General features: G+C 51.3%; 1 protein-coding gene across 3 annotated transcripts in view; it reads left to right on the forward strand.

Annotated features, from left to right (window-relative positions):
- The window catches only part of MGLL (monoglyceride lipase), a 225,908-nt gene that overhangs the window by 146,022 nt on the left and 57,722 nt on the right, over positions 1-22,164 (forward strand). For all 3 annotated transcript variants that reach the window (XM_059390453.1, XM_059390452.1, XM_059390451.1), the window contains exon 3: positions 12,875-12,981. In XM_059390453.1, coding sequence (XP_059246436.1) covers positions 12,875-12,981 — 107 coding nt within the window. The remainder of the gene's footprint in view (positions 1-12,874; positions 12,982-22,164) is intronic.

The following is a 22,164-nucleotide window of genomic DNA, read 5'->3' on the forward strand; positions in this document are numbered from 1 at the left end:
CAGCTTCAGGGCGGGCCCACTTTGGAATTTAATTATCCTTGCGCTGGGAAGGCTTTACTGAGATTCAGTGCTCAGGAGACTGGATGGCCCCAGGCATCTTGTGATACTAAGGAGCACCCGTGGCTTCAGTATGTTGCTGTTTTGAGGGTTGTGAGATAACGTGCTTTTGATGGTGCAGGAATGGAGATGGACCAGTCTTAAACTAAATTCTGCGTGGCCACCATTGTGTAGCAGAAGAATCTCTCATCCACTGGACACCTAACTAGAGTTTTTGAAGCCAGACCCTGATTTTGGCAACCTGACTGCATTAGCTCCACATTGCTTTGTAGGGAACACCCAAATTAAGTGTAAAAGAGTCAGCTACTGATCCATGAAATGCAGGAGGATGGCTGATCCAAGTAGCAGTGACATCATCCTAGGGGGAAATTGGGGACTGAGAATCCGAAGGACCAGGTATCACACAGCCAGGGAATATAATACAGGTAGGAATATAATCTGTGGCTGTCCAGAGTATGGTGCTGAAAAAAAAGGCTCATAGGCTGCCTGGTGTTCGGCAGAGCAGGGAGCTGTGATTGATTAGTAATGTCTGCTCTGGGTTCAGGAAGGGAATATGGGTCTGAGTGCCATGCTTAATCACTTCTTAGGTACCTCCCAGGTGCTGGGCCCTGTGCTGGGGGCTTTCTCAGACTTTGCCCCCATTCACTCTCAGAGGGACTCTGAAAGGAGGTGGCAGTGTTCTTCCAGTGAGCAACTGTTTGTGGAAAGAAGCTAAGGAATCGAAAGCAGGATCTGAAATGAAACATGCAGCATGCTATAAATTATAATTACAATTGAAAGTCATAACTATACATTTATAATTAAACTGTTAGCAATAACAAACAAATATTAATATATGTGGAGAGGAAGAACCAGGAAGGAGATAGAATGTTCATGCTGGTTATCACGGGATAGTGAGGTTATGGATAGATTTTATTTTCCTTTAGGCTTGTCTGTATTTTTCCATTTTTCAGAATGACCCACATTCCCTTTTTAAACATACATAAATTATGTGTGTGGACGTGGGTGTGTGCATTTTAAAATATTATATATAGAGAAAGATTTGGTGGCATGCTTTTTCTCTTCATGAATGCACCAGGAACATTAATTACTCCTTCACAGTGTACTAAGGTAGCTACTTAGAGTAACGCTAAGCCTTTTCCTTCATCTAGACTGAAAACTTTGGGCAAGAACCCCCCCCCCCGGCACCCTCCCAATCATCTCCCAATTTCTAGTACTGAACAAATCTTGACTTTCTTTGGAAAAGCTGAACAAAAGATGAAAAATCACCAGCGATCCAAAAGACTTAGCAATCCCAAAGAAGGATTCCCTTTTAAGTAGTCACAGAAGCAAGGATCTTAGGAGATGGCATTGCTATGAGAAACAGAGAAACTTGTCAGGAACTTCTGGCATGATCCAGGAAGACTTGGCTTCCATAAGCTAAGAGTGGGCACTTATGAGGAAGGAATAAACTGACACCTGAAAAAATTGCACAGAATCGAGAGCTCTGAGCTTTTTCCAGCCAGGAGAGCTGAGACTGTGCGTATAGAGGGCAAAGCCCAGCGGCTGGCACAGAGAGGAGAAAAATACACGGTTATAACTCTTTTAAGTTTTTATTGCAATTTCCAGGTAGTTAAGATGCAATGTAATGTTAGTTTCAGGTGTACAATTTAGTGATTCATCACTTCCATACATCGCCTGGGGCTCATCACACGTGCCCGTCTGAATTCCCATCACCTGCTTCACCCATCCCCCTCTACCCATGTTGTTATACATTTTACAATAAAATAACATTTCTGTTATAACCAATACATACATAACCTATTTTTCTAACGATTTAGTAACTTTGGCTTCTGAGGAATTATGCGAAGTGGGGTCTTTGAAACCATCCAGTTTGGGCAAATTGGCCAAGCCAGGGTCTGCCTTCCTTCTCTGTAGACACAGGCTGGCTGCGGAGCAAGCCCCGACCGTGGCAGTGGGAGCTGCTGAACCAGCAGGGGCCAAAGGTGGCCGTTGTCCCGCCACGTGCCTGGTGCTACTCTGATGGTTTCTCTGGGGGAGCCATCGTAGTTCGCATGTTGGAGCAGGGAAGAGTTCCATCTGGCTCACAGCCGGGGGAATGCAGAATTCCTTCGGACTTGGGTAGGCGGACAGTCATCATCACTGCCCCAAATAAAAATGTTTCAAGTATGACCCTCCCCCCATTGCCCCGGGGTGGATGAGGTTCAGTCCATTGTTGACACAGATGTGATGACAGTCCATTGATGACACAGATTTTCTATCTCTGCCTGATGTGAGTCAGAGATAGAAAAACCCAAACACACAGACCAGAAACCCAGAAGGTGATCTGGCATGTAACTAAACGATTGTCTGGAGTATTCTTTCCAAGTGCAAGCCTCCTTTGCATGTTCTCACATGACTCAACTCATACCATCCTGACACGTACAGAAGGGGAAAGGGAAGCCCAAAGAAGAAAACCAGCATTCAGGCAGGTGCAACGCTAACTGTCATTTAAACTTGGAAACGCCTGTGCAAGGAAGGGATTCTCATTCTTCTTTTGTAAGGAAGGCAGTTGAGACAGTGAGTGACTTTCTCAGACACCAAAGGTAGGGTTTGGACTGTGCTGGTACTAAAATGCCCTGGTCCTAGTCCTGGGAAGAAGCTGGGGTGGAATAATCAACAACGAAACATATACAAAGAGCCTCGCTCGACAAAGAAGAATTTTTTGGCTTTTGCAGAGCAGGACAAATAAGAAATGCACAGACACTTGCAACACAAACACAAAAAGAACCCGGTGCTACTGTGTAGAATAGTCAGGACGTGAAGTTTGAACTCCCAGGGTGTCTTAAAATAGGAGGGTACACAGACAAGAAAAGAAAGAGAAGGGGCAAGGAGGGGGTGGCTTTCTAGTTCCTGGGCCCAGTGGGGGACAGGATGACCTGGCAGACCTTTCTAGGATCCTGCTCTTTTAAATGATCCACGAACGAGCTCCTGAGGGCATGCGAAGCTCAGAACGTGGGGAACGTGGGAATAGAGCTCAGTGGCCTCCACTTCCCTTGTCTTCTATCTCCAGGAGCATTTTGGCATTGGGAGCGTGTGCTTCCTCAAAAGGAAGAGGCAGACAGACCAGGTGCTCGGCCAGCCAACCTGAAGCGTGCACTTTAGGGACCCCAGCAGGGTTCTCCAGTGCGGAAGGGAGAAGTGGGTGGTGTGGTGGCTTGGGGTCACTGTGGGCTCTAGGGGTAAGTAGGGCGTGAGGGAGCACATGTGGGAGAAGGTGTGTAGGCTCAAGACCAGAGTCACACAGGGGATGGGCAGGCAGAAGGGACTGGGCAGAGTAGGGGCCCGGAACTAGAAACCCAGGCATTCCGCCGGGTGCGGAGTGGGGAGGCTACGCTGTGAGTCATGGGGAGATGAGGGGAGTTTTTCCCACTCTGACCTCCCTGGAGCAGTGGAATTATTTTATTCATAGGATCCTTAGGTGACTTGACATATAGCTGGTCTGGCAAATCAATGATGAATGAATAAATGGCTCAGCACATTTATTTCAGGCTCGTACAATAGAAGCAGGCCTTGGATAGGTAATGTCTGGCCAGTTTGGGGTTGCTAATGTCCTTTGTGGAGGCCCCTCTGAGTAGAAGCCACTCAGAGCCCACCGCTTCTCTAAAACCCAAAGAGCACCCCATTTCCCTCTCCTGTGAGATCATCAGAATTTAGCATCCTGGTTATGAAAGAGGGGCCTCCGATCAAATTTTCTTCCCTCAAAGGTTGACATCTGATTGAATGTCTGTGTGCCCATTCCCTAATGTGTAAGATTACAGCAGATAATAGTTAAGTAACTTTTAGATCATACCCAATGATACAACACCAAAAGCTTGCGTGGCCTGTGGGGATTCCTGACCTCACCCTCAGGAACCTGGCAGGTAGGTGCTATTGTCAGTGCCCATTTTACAGATGAGAAAAATGAGTCAGAGAGCAGCTGAGTCCCTCATCTGAGGCCTGTGGCTAGTAAAGGCCAGAGCCGGGATTCAGGTCCAGTGACTCCAGGGCTCCAGCCCACCCCATGCTCCCTCCCTGTACTGATCTGTTAGCACTGCTGTTGCTGGTGGGGGAGGGGCCAGTTTATCTTCTTTCCGTGATCTGTACTGAATGCCGTATCTACCTAGACAAGCTCTTCTATTTTATAGGTTCCTTATGATAATAAGTAAATAAATAAATAAAATGTGGAGGCTGACAGCAGCATCTGAGTTAAATACACTGGTCACAAAGCTGTTCTGTGTTCAAGGTTGTACACATTTCAAAAGGCACATTAAATGATCAAATGGTTAAGGAAACTTCCTCTGTGGCCGTTTAAAAATTATTGTAATTTTATCTTCTCCTCTATTGCAGATCTGCTTTAAAAAAAAACCTAAGATTTAAAAAAAAATTTTTTAAATTATTGTAATTTTATCTTCTCCTCTATTGGAGATCTGCTTTAAAAAAAAAAAAAAAAAACTAAGATGGGGGTTGGGTTTCAGTGATGAGTCATCTAATTCCTATCATGCTTCTGAATCTTGAGTTTGCCTTCCAGTGACAGGCGTGTGTCCCTCTGGCTTATCACGCCTAGCCAGAAACCTTCAGCACGTCCACGCCCCTGAGGGTGTAATCAGGTTCCGTTCCTGCATCTGAGGGCCCCTGCAGTCTAGCTCCTGTCCGCACTGTCCCCACTCTGCTGAGCACTGCTGGCTTTTGCCCTCCTCTGGGCAACCCCCTTCCTCAGAGTCTCATGAGTCTGTCTTGGCACCCGCGAGCTTCTCCTGGGTCCCCCATCACCTCAAACGCCCTGCTTGGGTCCTCCTTGCTATCCTCCTTCTCCTATCCCTTGGGGCCAACGGCAGTCCCAAGCTCTCAGTTGAAGTCTTTGGATCCAGTGCAAATGACAGAAACTTCCATAGCCAGGCAAGGCAAAAGGGAATTTACTAGGGGGAATCAGAGGCTTTCAAAATAGTTGGAGGGCCTGCAGGTGTGGCCTGTGGACCTCCAGGAGCTCTCCCCTGGCTGTTCCAGCCCACGGTTGTCTCTGTTACCCCCGAGCCACTTAATTCCCTCCTTCATTCATTCTGTCATTCATCAGTCAGCATTTACAGAACGGAGGCCATCCTAGCTGCTACGGACAGGACACCAGGATGAATCAATAAAACATAGCCCTTGTCCTCAAAGAACTCGTGGTCTACTCACACCAGATTTCGATGAGTCCAGGATAAAAGAAACAGGAATGGAGTGTTATTAGGACTTCGGGAGGAAGCCACTGGCTCAGCCTGGGGGACCCTAGGAAAGGCTCCAGAGTTCGGAGAGGGTAGGAGTCGAACCTGAGCCAAATCACGGGCAGGGGCAGAGATGGTGGGTTGAAGAACCAGATGTTCTTCTTTGGTTGGTGTACAGGGTGGGAGAAGGAATGGGCTGGGGCAGGAGACCGGAGGGAGAAGCTGGTCAGGGCAAGGAGCTTTGGGGACCACCCGACCAAGCACCGTGACATGATTGCCTGGCATCTTCCTCTCGCGATGCCATCACACCGTGGTCCAGAATGTGCACCTGAGAGCCAGCCTGGCTGCGTTCAGGTTCTACTGAGTTCTGAACCTACTGTCTGTGTGACCTCAGGCAAGCTGCTTAGTCTCTTAGGGCCTCACTTTTCTCATAGGAAAAATGGGGAAGATCGCCAGACCCACCTCACGGGGGTGGTTGTGAGGGTGAAACGAGTTAGCGCCTAACACACTTAGACCAACAGCGAGCCCAGGTGAATATCAGTTGTCAGCACTGGCTATTAAGTAATGCCTGATTCGGCAACAAGCATCCTGCCGGGTTATTTTCCATAAATTCTCTCAATCAACCCTCAAAAAGACCCCGGGAGATAGGCATTATTGATCTGTTTTACAAATGAGAAGTCTATTTCTAGCTCTCCCTCTGAAATTTTAGACCCCCTTCGCCGGTTATGTTCTATTTCTGTCCCCGCCGCACACTGTTTGTGCCACGCGAGCCCTGCCAGCGACGGAGAGGAACAAAGTCAGCCCAGCGCTCTGCAAGAGGAGGGAAACGGTTAAATCTGGATTCCAGCGGAGCCCGTCAGGCTTCCACTTTAGCTATGGCAAAGGGGTCCAAGCGGAGCCTGACGATCCCACTCATGGGCCCGATGACAAACGTGCCAGGCGAATTTTTTTTCAAGTCCTAAAACTTGGCAGGAAGGATTTGGGTGAATGTGGATAATGAAGTGAGCCACCCAGCTGCTTGAGTGGGACGCCCTGGGGAGGAACGAGGACTCACAGCACATCCTCTCCCCAGATCAGGCCGGCAAACGCCCTCCCACCCCCTTGGTCTGAGGACGATCGAAGGGCAGGATGGGGTCCACCTGACACATGGGGTTCCTCCCTCAAATCCCGGGTTTCCTGAATTTCTCCTAATAAAATGAGCAGAACATTTCCTCAGTGGGGCTTTCAGCCCCTCCTTTGATGGAGCTTTGTCATGGCGTTGGAAAGGGCAGGTGAGAAAGAGGCTGATGTTTTCCACTCTTTTTCAGGCGAGAAAGAGGTGGTTCATTTTAACCTCCTGACAGCCCCGGGAGGGAGGCCTTGTGATTCCCCCACCCCCCGCAGATGGGCACATGGAGGGGAAGAGGTCCCAGCCAAGTACCACAGGCCTGTAGGTGACAGGTGGGGGTGTCCTTGGTAGAAGGGAATGCTTTTCATTCCAGCACCCGTCCCCATCTTTCGAGGCATTGGTGGCTACAGGCTTGTTTCCCGCCCATTTCCCAGGTCCCTGCCCAGTGTGGGTCCATGAATGAGCCTCACCTTCTTGGGAGGGGGGTGGTAAGCCAGTAGAGAATGTGACAGGAAAGTCAAGGGACCTCAGCCTTGAGCTGCACACCTTTACATCCATGTTCTCATCATCTCAAACCCCAGTGAAGAGGTGCCGTGACCCGTTTCACAGGTGGAGAAACTGAGGCCCAAAGAAATCTGGAAACCAGTTTCTGGAAGGGCTGGAGTATAAAGCCAGGGCTCTGGACCGCAGGCAGGACATCTGTGCCTTTGGAGGAAACAGCTTCACGGCAGGCAGTTACAGAGTGCTTTCTGTCTTCTAGGAAACCCCAGATGGGAGCCTCTCATCCCATATGCATTTGGTCATTTATGTCATAGTGTCCCCCGAGGTTGGTGGTGGTAGGATTATTCCCATTTTACAGGTGAGCACACTGAGACCTGGAAAGTTTGGTCCCTGAAACGGTGACTAAACAAAGGAATAAAGGGAGAAATCCTTTTTGGACGCCAGGGAAATTCAGCTTTGTCAAACCTGGGGCATGGCCGCACCAGCCACAGTTTAGGCATTCTGCGAAGTTCTGCGGCATGTTCATATCAAGGGCTGCTTATGCTCTGCTGGGAGCTGCCCCGCCTCCAGGGCCGGATGCCAGGCAGGCCATCTGCTCCTGGGGCTGGGCCTCCCCCTCTGACAGCCATTGCCTTCTCCCGGAATGACTGTCTCCCAACGGGCTGCAGCCATTAAAGAAGTTCCAGGAAAAAGATTTTCGCCAGCCTCTTCTGCAACCTAATTTCTGCCGCTGTGGGTATTGCCTTGTCTCTGTAAATGGCCCTGCTAGTTTTCTGTTGCTGTTCTTCGTCGAGGTTGCAGAATGCCAGGGCGGGAGGGGAGGGAGGGCACCACACTGTGCCTGGCACCTGCTGAGAGCCCAGACTGCAGGTTCCTTGACAAACACACCCTCCCTCTCTCCCTCAGTTCTCCACAGCAGCCCTAGAAGCTTCAGAAGGTCAGATCCATTCACTGCCCTGTGCTGAGCCATCTGTATGCAGAACCCCCCCCCCCCACCCCCCTTCTTTACTCCAGGGGCCCTCCGGGCTTTGGCTGCCTTCCTTCTCAGAGCCCTTCCCGGCCACTCCCACCTGTCCCTGGTGCTTCTCATAATACACACCTGCATATTCTCTGCTGAGCACCTGTCTGTCCTGACTGAGAGCTGTGTTGAGGGCAGGGACAGTGCTGTTTGGCTCTCTCTGGGTCCCTGGCGCCTGGCATGTGATAAACCTCGAGTCAATATCTCTGGATGGCCTCAGTTAAGGTCCCCAGTTGCTGCCGTCCTGCGGCTCTGAGCCACCAGGTGTCTTGTGTCCAGGGCCATGCATGGGGACACCTGGAACCAAACCCAGTCATCCTGACTTCCGCCTGCTCTATTCCCAGCCTCCCAGCAACTGGGGTGTTTATTTAACCACATCTTGGTTCCTTGGTGCTGAAGGTTTTCAGAGCAGAAACAACAACAATCACATTTTGCAAAACCCCAAAGGGGAAGTTCTAAGTGGAGGTCAGCATCCAGTGGTAAAGGAGGGAGCTCTATCAGACAGCTCCAGGCCGGGGGTTCCCCTTCTCCCAGAGAGCCAGAGCCTAAGTGCCCACAGCTTGGGGTGCAGCTGGACGTGCCCCTGGTGCTGGCAGGGGTGGGACCTGGAGGTGGGCCGCCAGTGACTGGAGAGCAGACAGACAGCTGGTGTCACACCTACAGCAGGTGCTCGGGGCAGGAGGAAGGTCTGATGGGAGAGTAGGGGTGTCCTGATGGGAGTAGGGGACGAAGCCTTGGAAAACTCCATACCAGACTGACTTCCCAAAGTGCCTTCCCCAGGGCGTGAACTCCAAACCTCGGGGGCTATGGGGTTGGCAGGGGAGGGCAAAGAGATCCAGGCCCTGGGGGTCATGCAGTCAGCCAACAAATCCTTACTAAGCTCCTGCTGTGTGCCCGCATTTTTGCCAGCCGAGGATACAGCAGTAAACCACATAGATGACCCCGCGGCCGTCAAGAACACATTCTAGTTAGAGGAGAGGGAAGGAAAAGTGGTAATAGAGAAGTAGTTTTGGACAGTGACCCGTGCTCAAGGGCCCCTTTTCAGTGCAGCTCCCACAGACGGCCTGAGATCCACGTGATGGTCAAAGCCACCACCACGTGCAGAGTGGGGGCGGGGTCCCTGGTCCGTGCCTGGGTGGAGGCTGAGGCTCCTGGGCTGGAATGGGCTTGCCAGGACTTGCCGGGGTGTACACACCCTCCAACCCCGTGTTCTGTGGTTAGCCTGAAGCCGGCTGTGAGAGAGCATTGACACGTGGAGATAGGCAAATGCTGCAAATCAGGAACCGCCCCCCCCCAGCAGTGCATCCCAATCGGCATATCTGAGCATTGGAAAGGAGGCCACAGGCAGAGGGAGGAGGGAGGAGAGGATGTTATCACAGAGGCAATAGCTTTGTTCTCTTGCGGTGAGAAGTCTCTGAAGGCTTTAAGGCAGAGGAGTAATGCAATTTGATGTTCACTTTGCCAGACAGATTCTACAAAACAAAGACTTAGGTCCAGGGAGCAAGTACGTGCAGGAAGGGGGAGGAGAGACGAATAATCAGAACTGGGACCCAGGCAGGAGGCCAATGTACAAACTAAAGAGAACCCTCCCCCCACCCCACCCCACTCCACCCCACCCCACCCCACCCCCGCCCTTACCACAGGGGCAGCTTAAGACCATTAGTCTTCTGAAATGGCTGGTCTAGCTCTGGGGAGGTGGGCTGGGGGGAGGGAGCCGAGCCTGCCCTGCTGCTTCACCCATGCAGAGAAGGCCCACAGAAGCCTCTGCTGCCTGCTGTGGGGGGAAGCCAGGCCAGTCAGCTTTGTTCCCAAAGGGAAGGCAGCAGCAAGTTCTGGAAGCCTCTGCATCTCTACAGAAAGAAGCTGTGGTTTACCCAGCATGTTCCCCGGGTAGATGAATGGCTCCACAGTGGCTATGAGTCTCCAGGCCAAAATGGCTACATTCTTGCCACTGGTGAGCTCCCAGTGGCATCTGAGCCACGCATCCTAGACCACGCCCCATGCTGTGATGAGAGCAGGTGCTTTTCCACCTCGGCTGCTGCGCATCAGAACGCCCTGGAGAGCTTTTCCCACCCTGGACCAATTAAACCTAGAGCTGCTTCTGGGGGGGTGAGACCCAGCCTCAGCATTGCGGAAATCTCGCCAGGAGATTTCAAGTTGTAGGCAAAATCGAGAACCGCTGGATTGGAAGAAATTTCTGTGGAGTCAGAGGCCAAGTATTTTTCCACATCACGTCTCTGGGGGTAGGATTCTATTAACAAGCAAGTCCAGGCAGAATGGCATGCCTCGCGCCTCTCGTTCGGGCGCTAAGTGAGACCCTGCAGGGCTCCTCCACCGAGGGGGACCTTGACCACAGGGAGAAGCTGGCTGCAGCCTGACACCATTGGAGCCCCGGTTCCTGGGCATTAACTGTGGGCTGCCGCATTCCCCAAGGATGTTAAAAGGCTTGCACCATCCTTTTTGGAAGCCCTGCCCCTTTTGCAAATGGGAGTGGACTATTTAGAACTTCTGGCTTAATCCTCAGCAGCTGAGAGAAAGACCCCAGAAGCGTCAGATGGGCGGTTGGAATCTGCCCGGGTTGATGTCTGATCTGGAGCAGGTGGCTGGGCATCCCAGGAGGCAGCAAAGAGGGTGTGAAATGTATTCTTAGGGAAAAGTTAGGACAGATACCAAAGGCAAATGAGGTTCATGCTGCTATTTTGTGCACTGCTCAAAGAATAAAATGGGTATGCAGGGCGAAACGAACAGGCACAGCTCTGCCCCTACACAGCCTGGCAGAGAGGAGTTGGAGAAGGAACACAGGCTTTTGAATGAGGTGTTCGCTCCAGTCGCACACATTTGCTCGTCCCTGTTGGGTGCCACGAGGCTGGGATCCAGCCCCAGGGTTTTGCCAGTGGCAAGGTCGACGAGGCTCCCGGCCTCTTGAGCTGGCCTTGAAGAGGAGGAGAGGGCCAGGAACCAAGAAAGCAAGTGAATGGCAAAATGACGGCATCCTGTGTGAGCAGTTACAAACCAGTATGAGTGATGGCCAACCGAGCTGCGTGGTAAGGGCCTGTGTGGGTCAGAAAGACCGGCGTAGGGGAGGCCACCCTAGGTGAGATGGAGGAGAAGCCTCTTTGAGGTGATGTCTGTCCTGGGACCAGAGCACAACCAGCAACAATGGGAGAACACAACCAGAGCACTCAGAGAGGATTGGCAAGCCCAAAGGCCCTGAGGCAGGAAGAACGGAGCCCCTCATGAGGACAGGGAGGTAAGCCGGGGCCAGAAGGAGTGGGGAGGCAGGCAAGGGAAAGGGCGACTTGTATTCTGAGCCCGCCGGTGGTTCGCTGGAGGCCTGAAAGCCGCCAGTGACATGCTCAGATCTACATGTTACCAACTTGCTGTGCGTCTTGGGCTATAAACTTAACTTCTCTGATTTTCATTCTCAGCTGTAAAGAAACCAAAGCCCGGGATGATGATGATGAGGGTTAGAAATCGTAAGTGTAGAATTAATCGAGGAACTGATGTGTTGGGAAATGGCAGCTGTGGCTCTCCCTCCTCCCTTCTCCCCCTTCTCAGTCTTCCCCTCCTCCCTCCTCTCATTATTGGCAGAAATCAGATGGGTGTTGTTCATAGCACTCACTCTTCGCCCGAAGGGGAACCTAGCACCCCGTGGGTCTTATGCCAAGAATAGGAGTCTTGACAACTGTCTGAGACTCTCAATGCTCTTTCATTAACCCCCACCACGGGTAGGCTGACTCTGGCTAGTTCAGAGCTGGGGTGAGCCATAGCATGGGGGTGCTACTCTTCGGGTCCCAGAGTCACCCTGCCACGTTGGAGGTTTTCTGGGGTGACTGAGTGCCCAGCCAAGCTCTGCTTCTGGATCCCGGGGCTTCTCCTGCACAGATCTAGGGTGCAAAAGACAGCTGCTTCTTGGAAAACCGCACAAACTTCCTTCGTGCAGGATCTCCACCCTGTTAGCTACTAAAGAAAAGGCAAAGGCCAAGTCTTCACATGTCCTCAAGAAGGTTGTAACTGGTGGTGGTGCCAGGCAGAAAGCTGCTGTTGCCCCCGTGTCAACAGAGGGATTACAGAAGCCATGGGGAGAGAGAGACTTAGCAGAGCCTGCTGGAGGCTCTGAAATCTTCTCAGAGGAGGGAACCTCAGGGCTGGGTCTTTTTTTTTTTTTTTTTAAGATTTTATTTATTTATTTATTTATTTGACAGATTGCAAGTAGGCAGTGAGGCAGGCAGAGAGAGAGGGGGAAGCAGGCTCCCTGCTGAGCAGAGAGTCCAATGCGGGGCTCGATCCCAGGACCCTGAGATCATGACCTGAGACGAAGGCAGAGGCTTTAACCCACTGAGATACCCAGGCGCCCCATCCTGGCTGGGTCTTGAAGGAAGGACAGGCATTTGCTGGCTGGAAAAAGGGGGACAGGAATACAAGGGGGCCAGTGAGGCAAATTCCAACAACCCAGAGAAGTAAGCCTTCCACACACAGGAATGGAAAGGGCTGGATGTCAGTCAGGATTCTTCCCTCCTCACAAGGGGCTAAAAAGAGCATGACAGAAGGTGGGGCCGGGGGAGAGCGTGGGCTTCAGGTCAGGCTGGATTCAGGGCTCCAGCACCTCCTTTTAGGACTTGCTATCCCCTCCTGTTGTGGTCTCTCCACTTGGATTGGCTCATCATCCATTTCGGCCAGAAGGCTGGAGCCGCTCAATGCCCACAGCCTTTGTGGCTCACACTTGGCAGAAGCTAAAGCCACCCTCTCCTGGCTACCTAGGGCCAGAGCTCCAGGGTCCGCTCCGATAGCCTTTAGTCCCCTGCCTTGTCCCTGAGGCAACCACAGTGGCCACAACCACAGCATGTCCTGGTAGGCTGAGGGCTGGCTCACCAGAGACTTGGTCTCCACTCATTGCTGGTGTCCTGAAAGCTCCGTATTGCTCAAGCCGTGCAGCCCTCCTAACCCAGCTCCCTCTCACCCCTGCAGGGCCCTCATCTTTGTGTCGCATGGAGCCGGGGAGCACTGTGGCCGCTATGACGAGCTGGCTCAGATGCTGATGGGGCTGGGGCTGCTGGTGTTCGCCCATGACCACGGTGAGTACCCCCGGGGGGACAGGGCCCATGCTGCTGGCCGGCGCCTGACAGTTTGGGGGACCCCCCACTTTCCACCACCCCACCTCCCTCATCCCTCCTCCTTTGTTACTCTGTGATTCCCGCGGTGACACTAGGAAAAGACGCTCTCCATGGGATGTTTCTGAGTAAAAAAAAAAGTAATAATAATATGTAGTTATGTAAACAAAAAAATATGTCTGACCAGCACTTTCTGTTGCGTCTGGGATTGAATGCAGGCTGATTAGAAATCTCAGCTGAGAAAAAAAAAAAAAAAACCAAAGCCAGAATCTGGTTATACAAGAACTTGCCTCAGGCCAAGGAATCCTCTCTTGCATTTATAAAGGGCTTTCTGCGCAAAACGGGCCCCAGTTTTCTCCCAAGGGACTTCAGATGGATGTGGTAATAGTCTGCCAAGTACAGCTCAACCCCTTCCACCACAAGACACTTAGGAAGCATTTCAAGCCAGGAGAATAGGAAAACTCTCAGAGGCCGTATCGGTCCCAAGAAAACCCCATACACACACATGTGTGCGTACACATGTAAATACATGCACACACGTGTTCCCCAGCCCGATTTTTTGATTCTTCTTCCTATAACAAAATCCACACTAACCATCCAAATGCAGTGTTTATTGCCTAAGCCCGTATGTCATCCCTTCATCATTTTTGTGACATTCCTCATGGTTTGGAAGGCTCCCGATTTAGCTCTTCCCCTGCTTAACAGTCTTGAAGAATGAAGTGTTCCCTGTGACTGAACACGGTGATTTCTCTACAGCCGCAGTGTAGAAATCTTGCGTCCCGGCTCAGATCCAGCCATGTGGTTGCTATTTTATGTGATTTGAAAATAGATAATTAAGTGGCATTGCTGCAAAGAGGGAAAGGGGAGCAGTGACAGGGCCCCGGAGTCCTTGCGAAAGGGAGGGACCGCGAGAGCCGGGGATGAGAAGCCGCTGGGACGTTTTGACCATAAAGAATTAGGAAATGTGGATTTACCAAGAGCCCTTTTTAAGCCAGCTATGAGCAAACATCTTCATAACTGCGAATATTGACTAAATTCCTTTCTTGTTATGGTCGTAATGTTCTTTAGGGCTTGGCAAATGGTCGCGGTAATATTTGTGAGGCTGTTTGAGATGTCATATTTGAGCACTGTCCTGATTTTCACTCTGGGGACTGTGTTGGTATGAGCCTGGGGACTTTGTACAGAGTGTAAAAGCCCAAGATGGGAACACTGCTCTTCTGGTTGTCTTTGTTTCTGTTAATATCTGCTGCAATCATCCCCTCCCTCTTCAGACTGAGCAACCTAGGGACATACTGGCAGAAAAGAATAATCGGGCTTGGCAAACAGCGAACACCTTCACCCAGAATCCAAGGAGGGTTGTGAACCTTGGAGTCTTTTTCCTTCTTAGGAACTCCCCTGGGCCACACCTGTGGGAGCACATACCTGTTGTGCCCTATTTATTTGGTCTGATGGCAGAACTTTGAAAAACAAGTTTAAAAGGCTTCCCTGTTTGAGGAAAAGGAGAAAAGAAACAGCCCACCTATTGATGTTTCCAAAATAACATCTAGGATGGGCGCATCCTAGATGTTCTAAAGTTAGTTCAAAAGTGGTCATTGATATTCACCTGCTCTGAGTCCCTTGGTTTATTGTCTTCTTCCCATGACTCATTGGAAATCTCCCTGGCTAGTGCCAGAGGGTGGTGTTTTATTCAAGAAATGAACCCAGTTAAATGTGCGTGTGACTTTGGTCGTCGTCTGTGGATGAAAGTGACCATAGCTCACTTAGTAGGACAAAGCCTCGTGAGCAGGCCGGCCATCATTGCAGGGTCTCGTGCGGCTGGATCCTGGTGGTTAGTGATCTGTTCTTTATTCCTTCTTGCTGACACATGTAGAGAAGGAGGGATTCGAACCCAGACCTGCAGGTTCTGAAGCCTGGCCTCCTTGATGACAAGATGTGGATGATTCAGTAGCCATACCAGGAATGATTACATACAAAGACACAGGCAGGCTTCTTTCTTTCCTACATAGATTTTCAATTTAAATAGAGCAGAGAGTGGGAGAATGTCAGGCACTTACTGGGCCAGTTGGAGGTACACAAAGGATTAAAAATGCAGAGCTGAGAAAGACTGTTCTAGAGCCCGTGGCCTCTCCAGGGCCAGCGTGACCTCAGACCCTACCCCACCCTCCATCCCATGTACTCAGGCATGTTGTCATCCTGTTGTCAGAGGCGTGCTGCTAAAACATTCATGCCAGATAGCAAGCGGGCTTGGGTGCAAATGTACCTGGGTCCAAATGCCCCCTAGGCTGTGACTCCAGACCTGTGATCTCAGACACCATATCAAACCATTCCAAGCCTCTGTTTTCTCATCCACCAAATGGGCAAGGCAGTGCTGTCCTATAGCCAGGATTTTTGTGCCATAATGCTTAGAGAGTGCCTGGCAGAGCATGGTAAGGTGTCCCCCTGCACTCTGCCCTCTCCCTGACCCCTTCCAGCCACAGTGCAGACCGCCCACTGTGCCAGGTACCCACACGAGGGACTCCAAGGCCCTAAGCAGGAACAGCTAAGCTGGGAGCTGGGAACCAGGGGTGCTGGGTTCTGGGGCCCCTGTTGCTGCCCTGAGCTGGTCCTCTGTCTGGCCCAGAGAGGCTGGCAAGGATAGATTTTCAAAACCTTTACAAAGTGAACAGACCTGCTGCAGCCGGTTTCTATAAACACAGTTTGTAGAAATGCGGGTTTCTGTAAATCCTCCGGTAGCTTGCTTTCAAGTTCCCTCTCATTGTCCAAGTACGTTCTACTATCTCATGGTTTAGGCAGAGGGCCGGAGACACTGTGCCTGTAGCCGTCTGGCTGTGTTTCCCAGCATGCCGGGGTGAATGGCAAGCACATCGCCGTGCTCAGTCAGTATCCCATTGAACTTTGCTGTTTTAGGATTTTGCAGGATGACAGACTGCATGGGCGTGACCACAAACGAGAGCTGTGATTCCTGCCCTTGGTCAAGGGGCACTTCTGGTACATTCTACCCTCCCTTAATGATGAATATTACGACCCCATTTTAGGCGTGAGGATTCTGAGGCTTTATTGCCAAAGGGCCCATTCTGATGGCAGTGAGACATCCACACCAGTCGGGGGCAGTTTTCAGGCCACAGAACCCTGACCATAGGAGCTTCACAAAAAATGTCTAAGACTGGGGGGGGGGGGGGGGGGGGAGGGAGGGAGGGCGAGGGTAAGGGGGACCCCACAGTGCCTCCAGTATGGGAAGCTCCATCTGTGGTCTTGCTCGGTTCTTGTTAGTGTGGCTTTCCCGCCCATGGCAGCCAGCTCCAGCCTCCTGTTCTCAGCAGGAGGGAGACGGGGCACAACACGGCATGGCAGGGGCTGGGCTCATACCAGGAGAGCTCACCAGCATTCCAGCTACATCTCCTTGGCCAGTGCTGCATTGCAGGGCTACGCCCCTAGCTGCAAGGGAGGCAGTGAAATCTCATTCATTCAGGTTTGTCACCGAAAGGGGCATTACCCAACCATCTTACTGTCTGTGTTTTGGGTTATAACAGCACCTCCTGTCTGTCTCATCCGTCCATCCTTTTGTTCTTTCAGAAGGTTTTGGTGCCAAGGTCATGATTGGTAGCATCAGTAAGTGGTGGGTAACATTCCTAATAGTGCAGCAGGCCTGGGCTCAGTGCCGTGCAAGGACAGAGTCATGGATGCAGAAACTGACAATCTGATGGTAGACTGACCTGTGTTCCCCAGAAAAATTAAGCAGCCCCTGTTACGTGTCCAGCTTCACTAAAATAATCAGTATCCTGAGTGGTAACTCCTTCCTTTGGAGGAAATAGACTTACTGAGTCATCACATGTCAGCCCCTTGCTCTCCCCAGCAACCTTCTCGTCTCCCATGTGGGGCCCAGGACTGAGCAGAGGGGAGCCCTCACCTCTCTGCTGATCACCCTTTGTGATCCCAAAACCACCAGACCAGAAATGTTTTAAGCACACACAGCAGAATATCAATAGAAGAGTATCCACAACCGCTGGGCACTGTTGGGTGTTGGCTTTGTGGAGAAGACCCAGCAGAGTGGCCACTGGAACACGAGAGTGGCCAGTCTGGTGGCCAAGATTGGGACAACAGTCCAGTGAAACTTGAAAGCGATGCGGTTGGAAGCCAGAACAGAGGAGACCTGTAACTTGGGTGTGCTGAGTAGGACACAATGTCTCAGAGGTACACAGGCTTCACCTGACGCCCAGAGCACTGGCAGGGGGCTGGGTCTTGTTGGATGAGTAGGAGCCTGCCAGGAGAAGCAAGGTGTGGAGAGAGGCACCCGTCACTGAGAGCAGTTGGCTCTGACCTTGACTGCCTGTTGAAATCCTTGGGGAGTTTTGAAAAATACGAATGCCTGGGCCCTCTCTCCAGAGAGTCTTGGATTTCTTATGTCTTTGATGTGTCTGGGGTATGGAAACTTCAAAATGACCCCAGTGGGGTCTCATGTACAGTCAAGGTTAATAAGCACAGTTCCAGGCAGAGGAGACTGTACAGGGAAAAGTTGATGTACAATATGACATGCTTATGTCATGTTCGGGGAGACATTTGAGCCCAAGGACTCAGTGGACCCTGAAGTTTAGCAACAGTTACCAGGGGGTGGGGGAGGGGGTGCAGGGGAGCTGGCCCCTGGCAGGCTGATGAATCCCTCTAGATACTTGGAGCCCATGAGGGGGTTGATGCAGGGAGAGACAGGCTGGTTGCTGGGAGCAGGGAGGGCCACCAGTAGGCAGGTGGGGCAAGGGAGAGGTGAGGGCAGACCAAGGTGAAGGAGCTTCTGGCACGTCTGAACAGGTGGAAACACCAGAGGATGGGATTTTCTGTGCCATTCTAAATATAGTGCCAAGAAAACCAGGGCTCATGCTTACACCGTCCCTCGGTCACCAGCTGCTCGCGGTGACTCACTGGAAATCCCTCTGCCTTCCACAGGAGCCGAGCGGCTGGTGTGAGCAGGGGAGAGGGCAAGGCACTGGGGTGGGCTCCCCTGTCCCACTGGCAGGCGCCGCCGCAGGTGGAGGGCCCCGGACACTGACCGGGTCCCCCCTGGAATGTGGGCACCTTGGCCGGCCCCAGGTGACCTAGCTGCTGCAAGGGGGAGCAGTCTCCTGACTCTGGACCTGGCTGCCTGAAAAATACATTTGCTGAGGCCCGAGCCACTCTGTTTCTATTTCCAAAGTATCAAACAGCCATCCTCAACTGATTAACAGTGGATTAATTACGTACAAATATTTGAGGGAAAGTGTTAAAGGGGGTTTGTTTGTTTTATTTTTTCTAACTCAGCCGGAGTGTGTGAGAAGAGGAAGTTCTGAGGGAAGGTTTGTGGGCGACAGCTATGCCCTATTCTGTTCATGAGGGGGCTCTACCTGGTCCCACGAAGGGTGTTGAGGAAATTCAGGGTTGGGGGAGATGATATGTGTGTTTTATAAACAAGGAGACAGTTTTGAGTCAAGGTCCCTTGCTGGACCTATTCTAAAAATTGGTCACTATCAGTTATGGTAATAGATTTTTATTTAAAATGTTTGAAAAATGTGTCAGCATTTCTTGGCTTTAGTAAATACGCAAGTGAGAATAATGGAGGGAGTTGCATTTTGATATGAGGCGTTCAGGGGACCCAGCTCTGAGGACAGGCCACCATGACCTTGCCTCTGCGGTGGCAGGTATAGGAGGTAGCCTGGGCGCCCTCTGTATCCCACAAGGACTTTGCAGTTTCTTTTCTCCGTCTCCCCTACCTCTTCCTCCTTCATTCAGAGGTAAGTACACCCAAACCTTCCATCTTGGGTCTAAATATCTGACATGAGTTTATTTGATCACTTGCATCTTTCTTGAACAAAATATAAAAATTTCTGTGGCCTTGGTTTGCTCATTTATAAAATGACGTGATAATAATAATGAGGCTATATGGTCGTTGATAGAATGAGAAGGATAGAATGAGAGGAAGCAAGGTTCTCACACTCTAGTGGACTGCAGTGTTCCAGAAGGCCCACGGAAACCCGCATGGCTGGACTCTGACCCCCGACGTTCTGATTCAAGAAGGCAGACTGCGAGGAGAAAGGGAGCCAGTTCACTGCAGATATTTCTTATGTACAATTTCCTTTAAACTACAGTGTAGATAGAGCTAAAATTTGAAATGTAACATTTTTCTTTTTTTGAGACTTTATTTATTTATATGGGGGGAGCGGTAGAGCTAAAGGAAGAAGCAGACTCCCTGCTGAGCAGGGAGCCCAGCTTGATCCCAGGACCCCAAGATCAGGACCTGAGCCAAAGGCAGACGCTTAACCCACTGAGCCACCCAGGCCCCTGATTTCATTTTGTCAGAAATGTAGAAAGTGACTTCTTCACATGGGAATCAGGCACATTGTTTGCTCTGCTTTATGGAAGCAACAAAACCCAGTTGCCCTTTTGAGGCCTACAGGTCTGAATCCTGAATCAGGAGTTTGTGTTAGGGGCTTCAAAAGCCAAATGGATGCTTCCGGAAAGTCAGTGCCACCTTTCTTGTCTCAGTGCTGGCCTGATTATTTACCACCCAGTTATTTTTTAAAAGGAATTTACCCCAAGGGAGTATTCATTCATTTCAAAATTATTCACATGTCCCCAGAGAAGGAAATATTTAAGGTTTTCTGGTTAAGGAGAAAACAGACATAATTTTGTGTCTCTGGAAGACACAGTTTCTGAAGTGTTCAAATGAGTCACTTGGAGGAGGAAAGAAAAGTGAAATTACTTATATGTGATGCTATGTTTAAAAAAAAAGACTGAATAATTCTAGGGAAGGAAATTCTTCTCAGCACCACGGACGCTCTTTGTCGTGGTTCAGGAACTGAGAAAAGATGTATATAATTAGAGTGTATACATAGGTTTTACTTGGAAGTAGAACAAAAATGTAGACCTCGGTGTCTGCAAGACCCAGGTCTGAGTCCATTCAACCACTCACTCTCTCCAAGCAAGTTACTTAACCTCTCGGAATCTCTGTTTTCTCATGGATAGCAGAGAAGACTCATCAAAATCTCTACCTATTCCCTGGCATCAGGGCTGCGAGGATCAAGGGAGATTATCCACGTAGAGGGCCTGGCTCACTTTAAGGACTCCATAGGTTCTGGCTACGGTGAGATGACTACTTCATAGTCCTAGGAAAACCCGAGTCTGACACCGGTTGCCACTTCTCACTCCCGAGGGCCAAGTCCAGATTTTGAAAGTGGAGGTCATGTGACTTTTGCCATGGGGCATTTACAAGAGTCATCACAGGATGAGATGATATTTGCATCTGATTAATATTTATTAATAATTACTGTACCCCTGACTATCCACACAAAAGGCTTTTTGAAACTCTGCCCGTGTGACCTTACTGACCGCCTGAAAATAGGTACAGTTGTCATAGGTGAACAGAGCTTGTGAGCACCCCAAGTGCCACCTGCCCTGCTCCCCACGACCCAGGGCCGGAAGTTAGTTACTGCATGGATGCTAACTGTCAGCCGATGCTAACGCATTTCTTCTCACGAATTCTGCACGGCAGACTGCTAGCCTCGGCATCTGGAGGCCCCGTCTCCACACAGGGCAGCAGAGGACAAGGACACAGGTGCCGGAGGCCTGCAGTCCCAGAGCCCCTGCTCTTGGCCCCTCCCCCGCAGGCGTGCCACACCCGCTCTTCTTTTAGGCTTCACAGAGTGCCAGGGGTATGCTGTGTGGATGTTCTTGAAGGAGAGTGTGTTCTCCCCGAGTTCCTCCCTTATGTTGGAGCGTAGGTTTCCCGCATCAAGGCAGAGAAGGGAGGGCAGCTGGCCCAGGTGAGGGTCGCCTCAGCAAACAAGCAGGGGCGCGGCCCAGGAGGCCCTGTTGGGGGATGGGACACCCAGAACTCAGACAGACCCTACCCTTGCACAAGGCGCATGTTGTCAGGGTAGGGCCAGGGGCCCCCACCAACTCCGAGACAGGTGGCCCTCGACATAGCCAGGAGGGAGGATGACTGCAGGAGGGAGGGCAGGGCCTTGGCTGTCCTTGCAGAGGAAGCCCCATGAAGGCTGAGGCTTCCTCCACTGCATGGCCCTCACACCCCCTGGCAGGGGTGGGGTGGGAGAACAGGCCCCCCTAGGCAAAGGTGGAGAGGTAGGGGCAGCACGTGGAAAAGAGCTTCTCTGTCACAGGCTGGCACCACGAGTCGTGGACGTGTCGTCCCACTTTAAAGATGGGCATACCGAGCTTTGGGGAAGCAGAACAACAGGTGCATGGTAGGAAGAGCACCCTGGATTCCCTCCCTGGTCCAGGGTGTTCATGGCTGAGAAGCCACCATTGAGTTCAGTGGTCAAAGCCTGGGAACCAGGTGACAGAGTGTGGGCAGGATTTGGGGGAGGACTGTCCAGCCACACAGGAGGAGGACGATGTGCTGCTGTGGAGAGCCTCACCGATGGCTGGGACCTGGGCTCGGAGGCAGGGCTTAGCTACTGTCAAACGGATCAGCTGCTGAACTTCTATCACTACCTTCAAGCAGCTCAGAGTTGCCCACAGCGACCAAGGGTATTTCAAGGCCCTGGAAGCATCAGCTGCCTCTTAACATATAGCTAGCTCTGTGCAGACGCTGGCCAACAGCCATGCCCACACCTGGGCTGTAGCCTCCCCAGGGACCTGGCCACCTCCCGTGGCCGCCTCTGGCCTGCCCATCCCCACTGAGCCCAGCTCTCCGGCCTCGCTCACGTCTCCCTGCAGCTTTCCTTCCCTTCTTTGCCCTCCACGCTCCTGTACCGTCTTTCACTTGCTGGAGGATAACTCTTCTCCCATGGTGTTTTTTTAGTTTAGTTTTTTTTTTTTTTTTTTTTTTTTTTTTTATTTTATTTGACAGACAGAGATCACAAGTAGGTGGAGAGACAGGCAGAGAGAGAGGAGGAAGCAGGCTCCCTGCTGAGCAGAGAGCCCGATGCGGGGCTTGATCCCAGGACTCTGGGATCATGACCTGAGCCAAAGACAGAGGCTTTAACCCACTGAGCCACCCAGGTGCCCCTTTTTTTAGTTACTTGTTCATACGTTCGCCCCCCTGCTAGACTCTTAATTTCTGCGGCATTTCCTCCAGCACCGGAACCTTGTCTTATCTTTATTTCTGTTTCCCCAGCACAGCTGAGATTCTGGTCCCTTACTGGGGGGAGGTGTAATGGT

Source organism: Mustela nigripes, chromosome 2 (genome assembly GCF_022355385.1).
Source record: "Mustela nigripes isolate SB6536 chromosome 2, MUSNIG.SB6536, whole genome shotgun sequence".
In the NCBI taxonomy this organism is placed as follows: Eukaryota; Metazoa; Chordata; class Mammalia; order Carnivora; family Mustelidae; genus Mustela; species Mustela nigripes.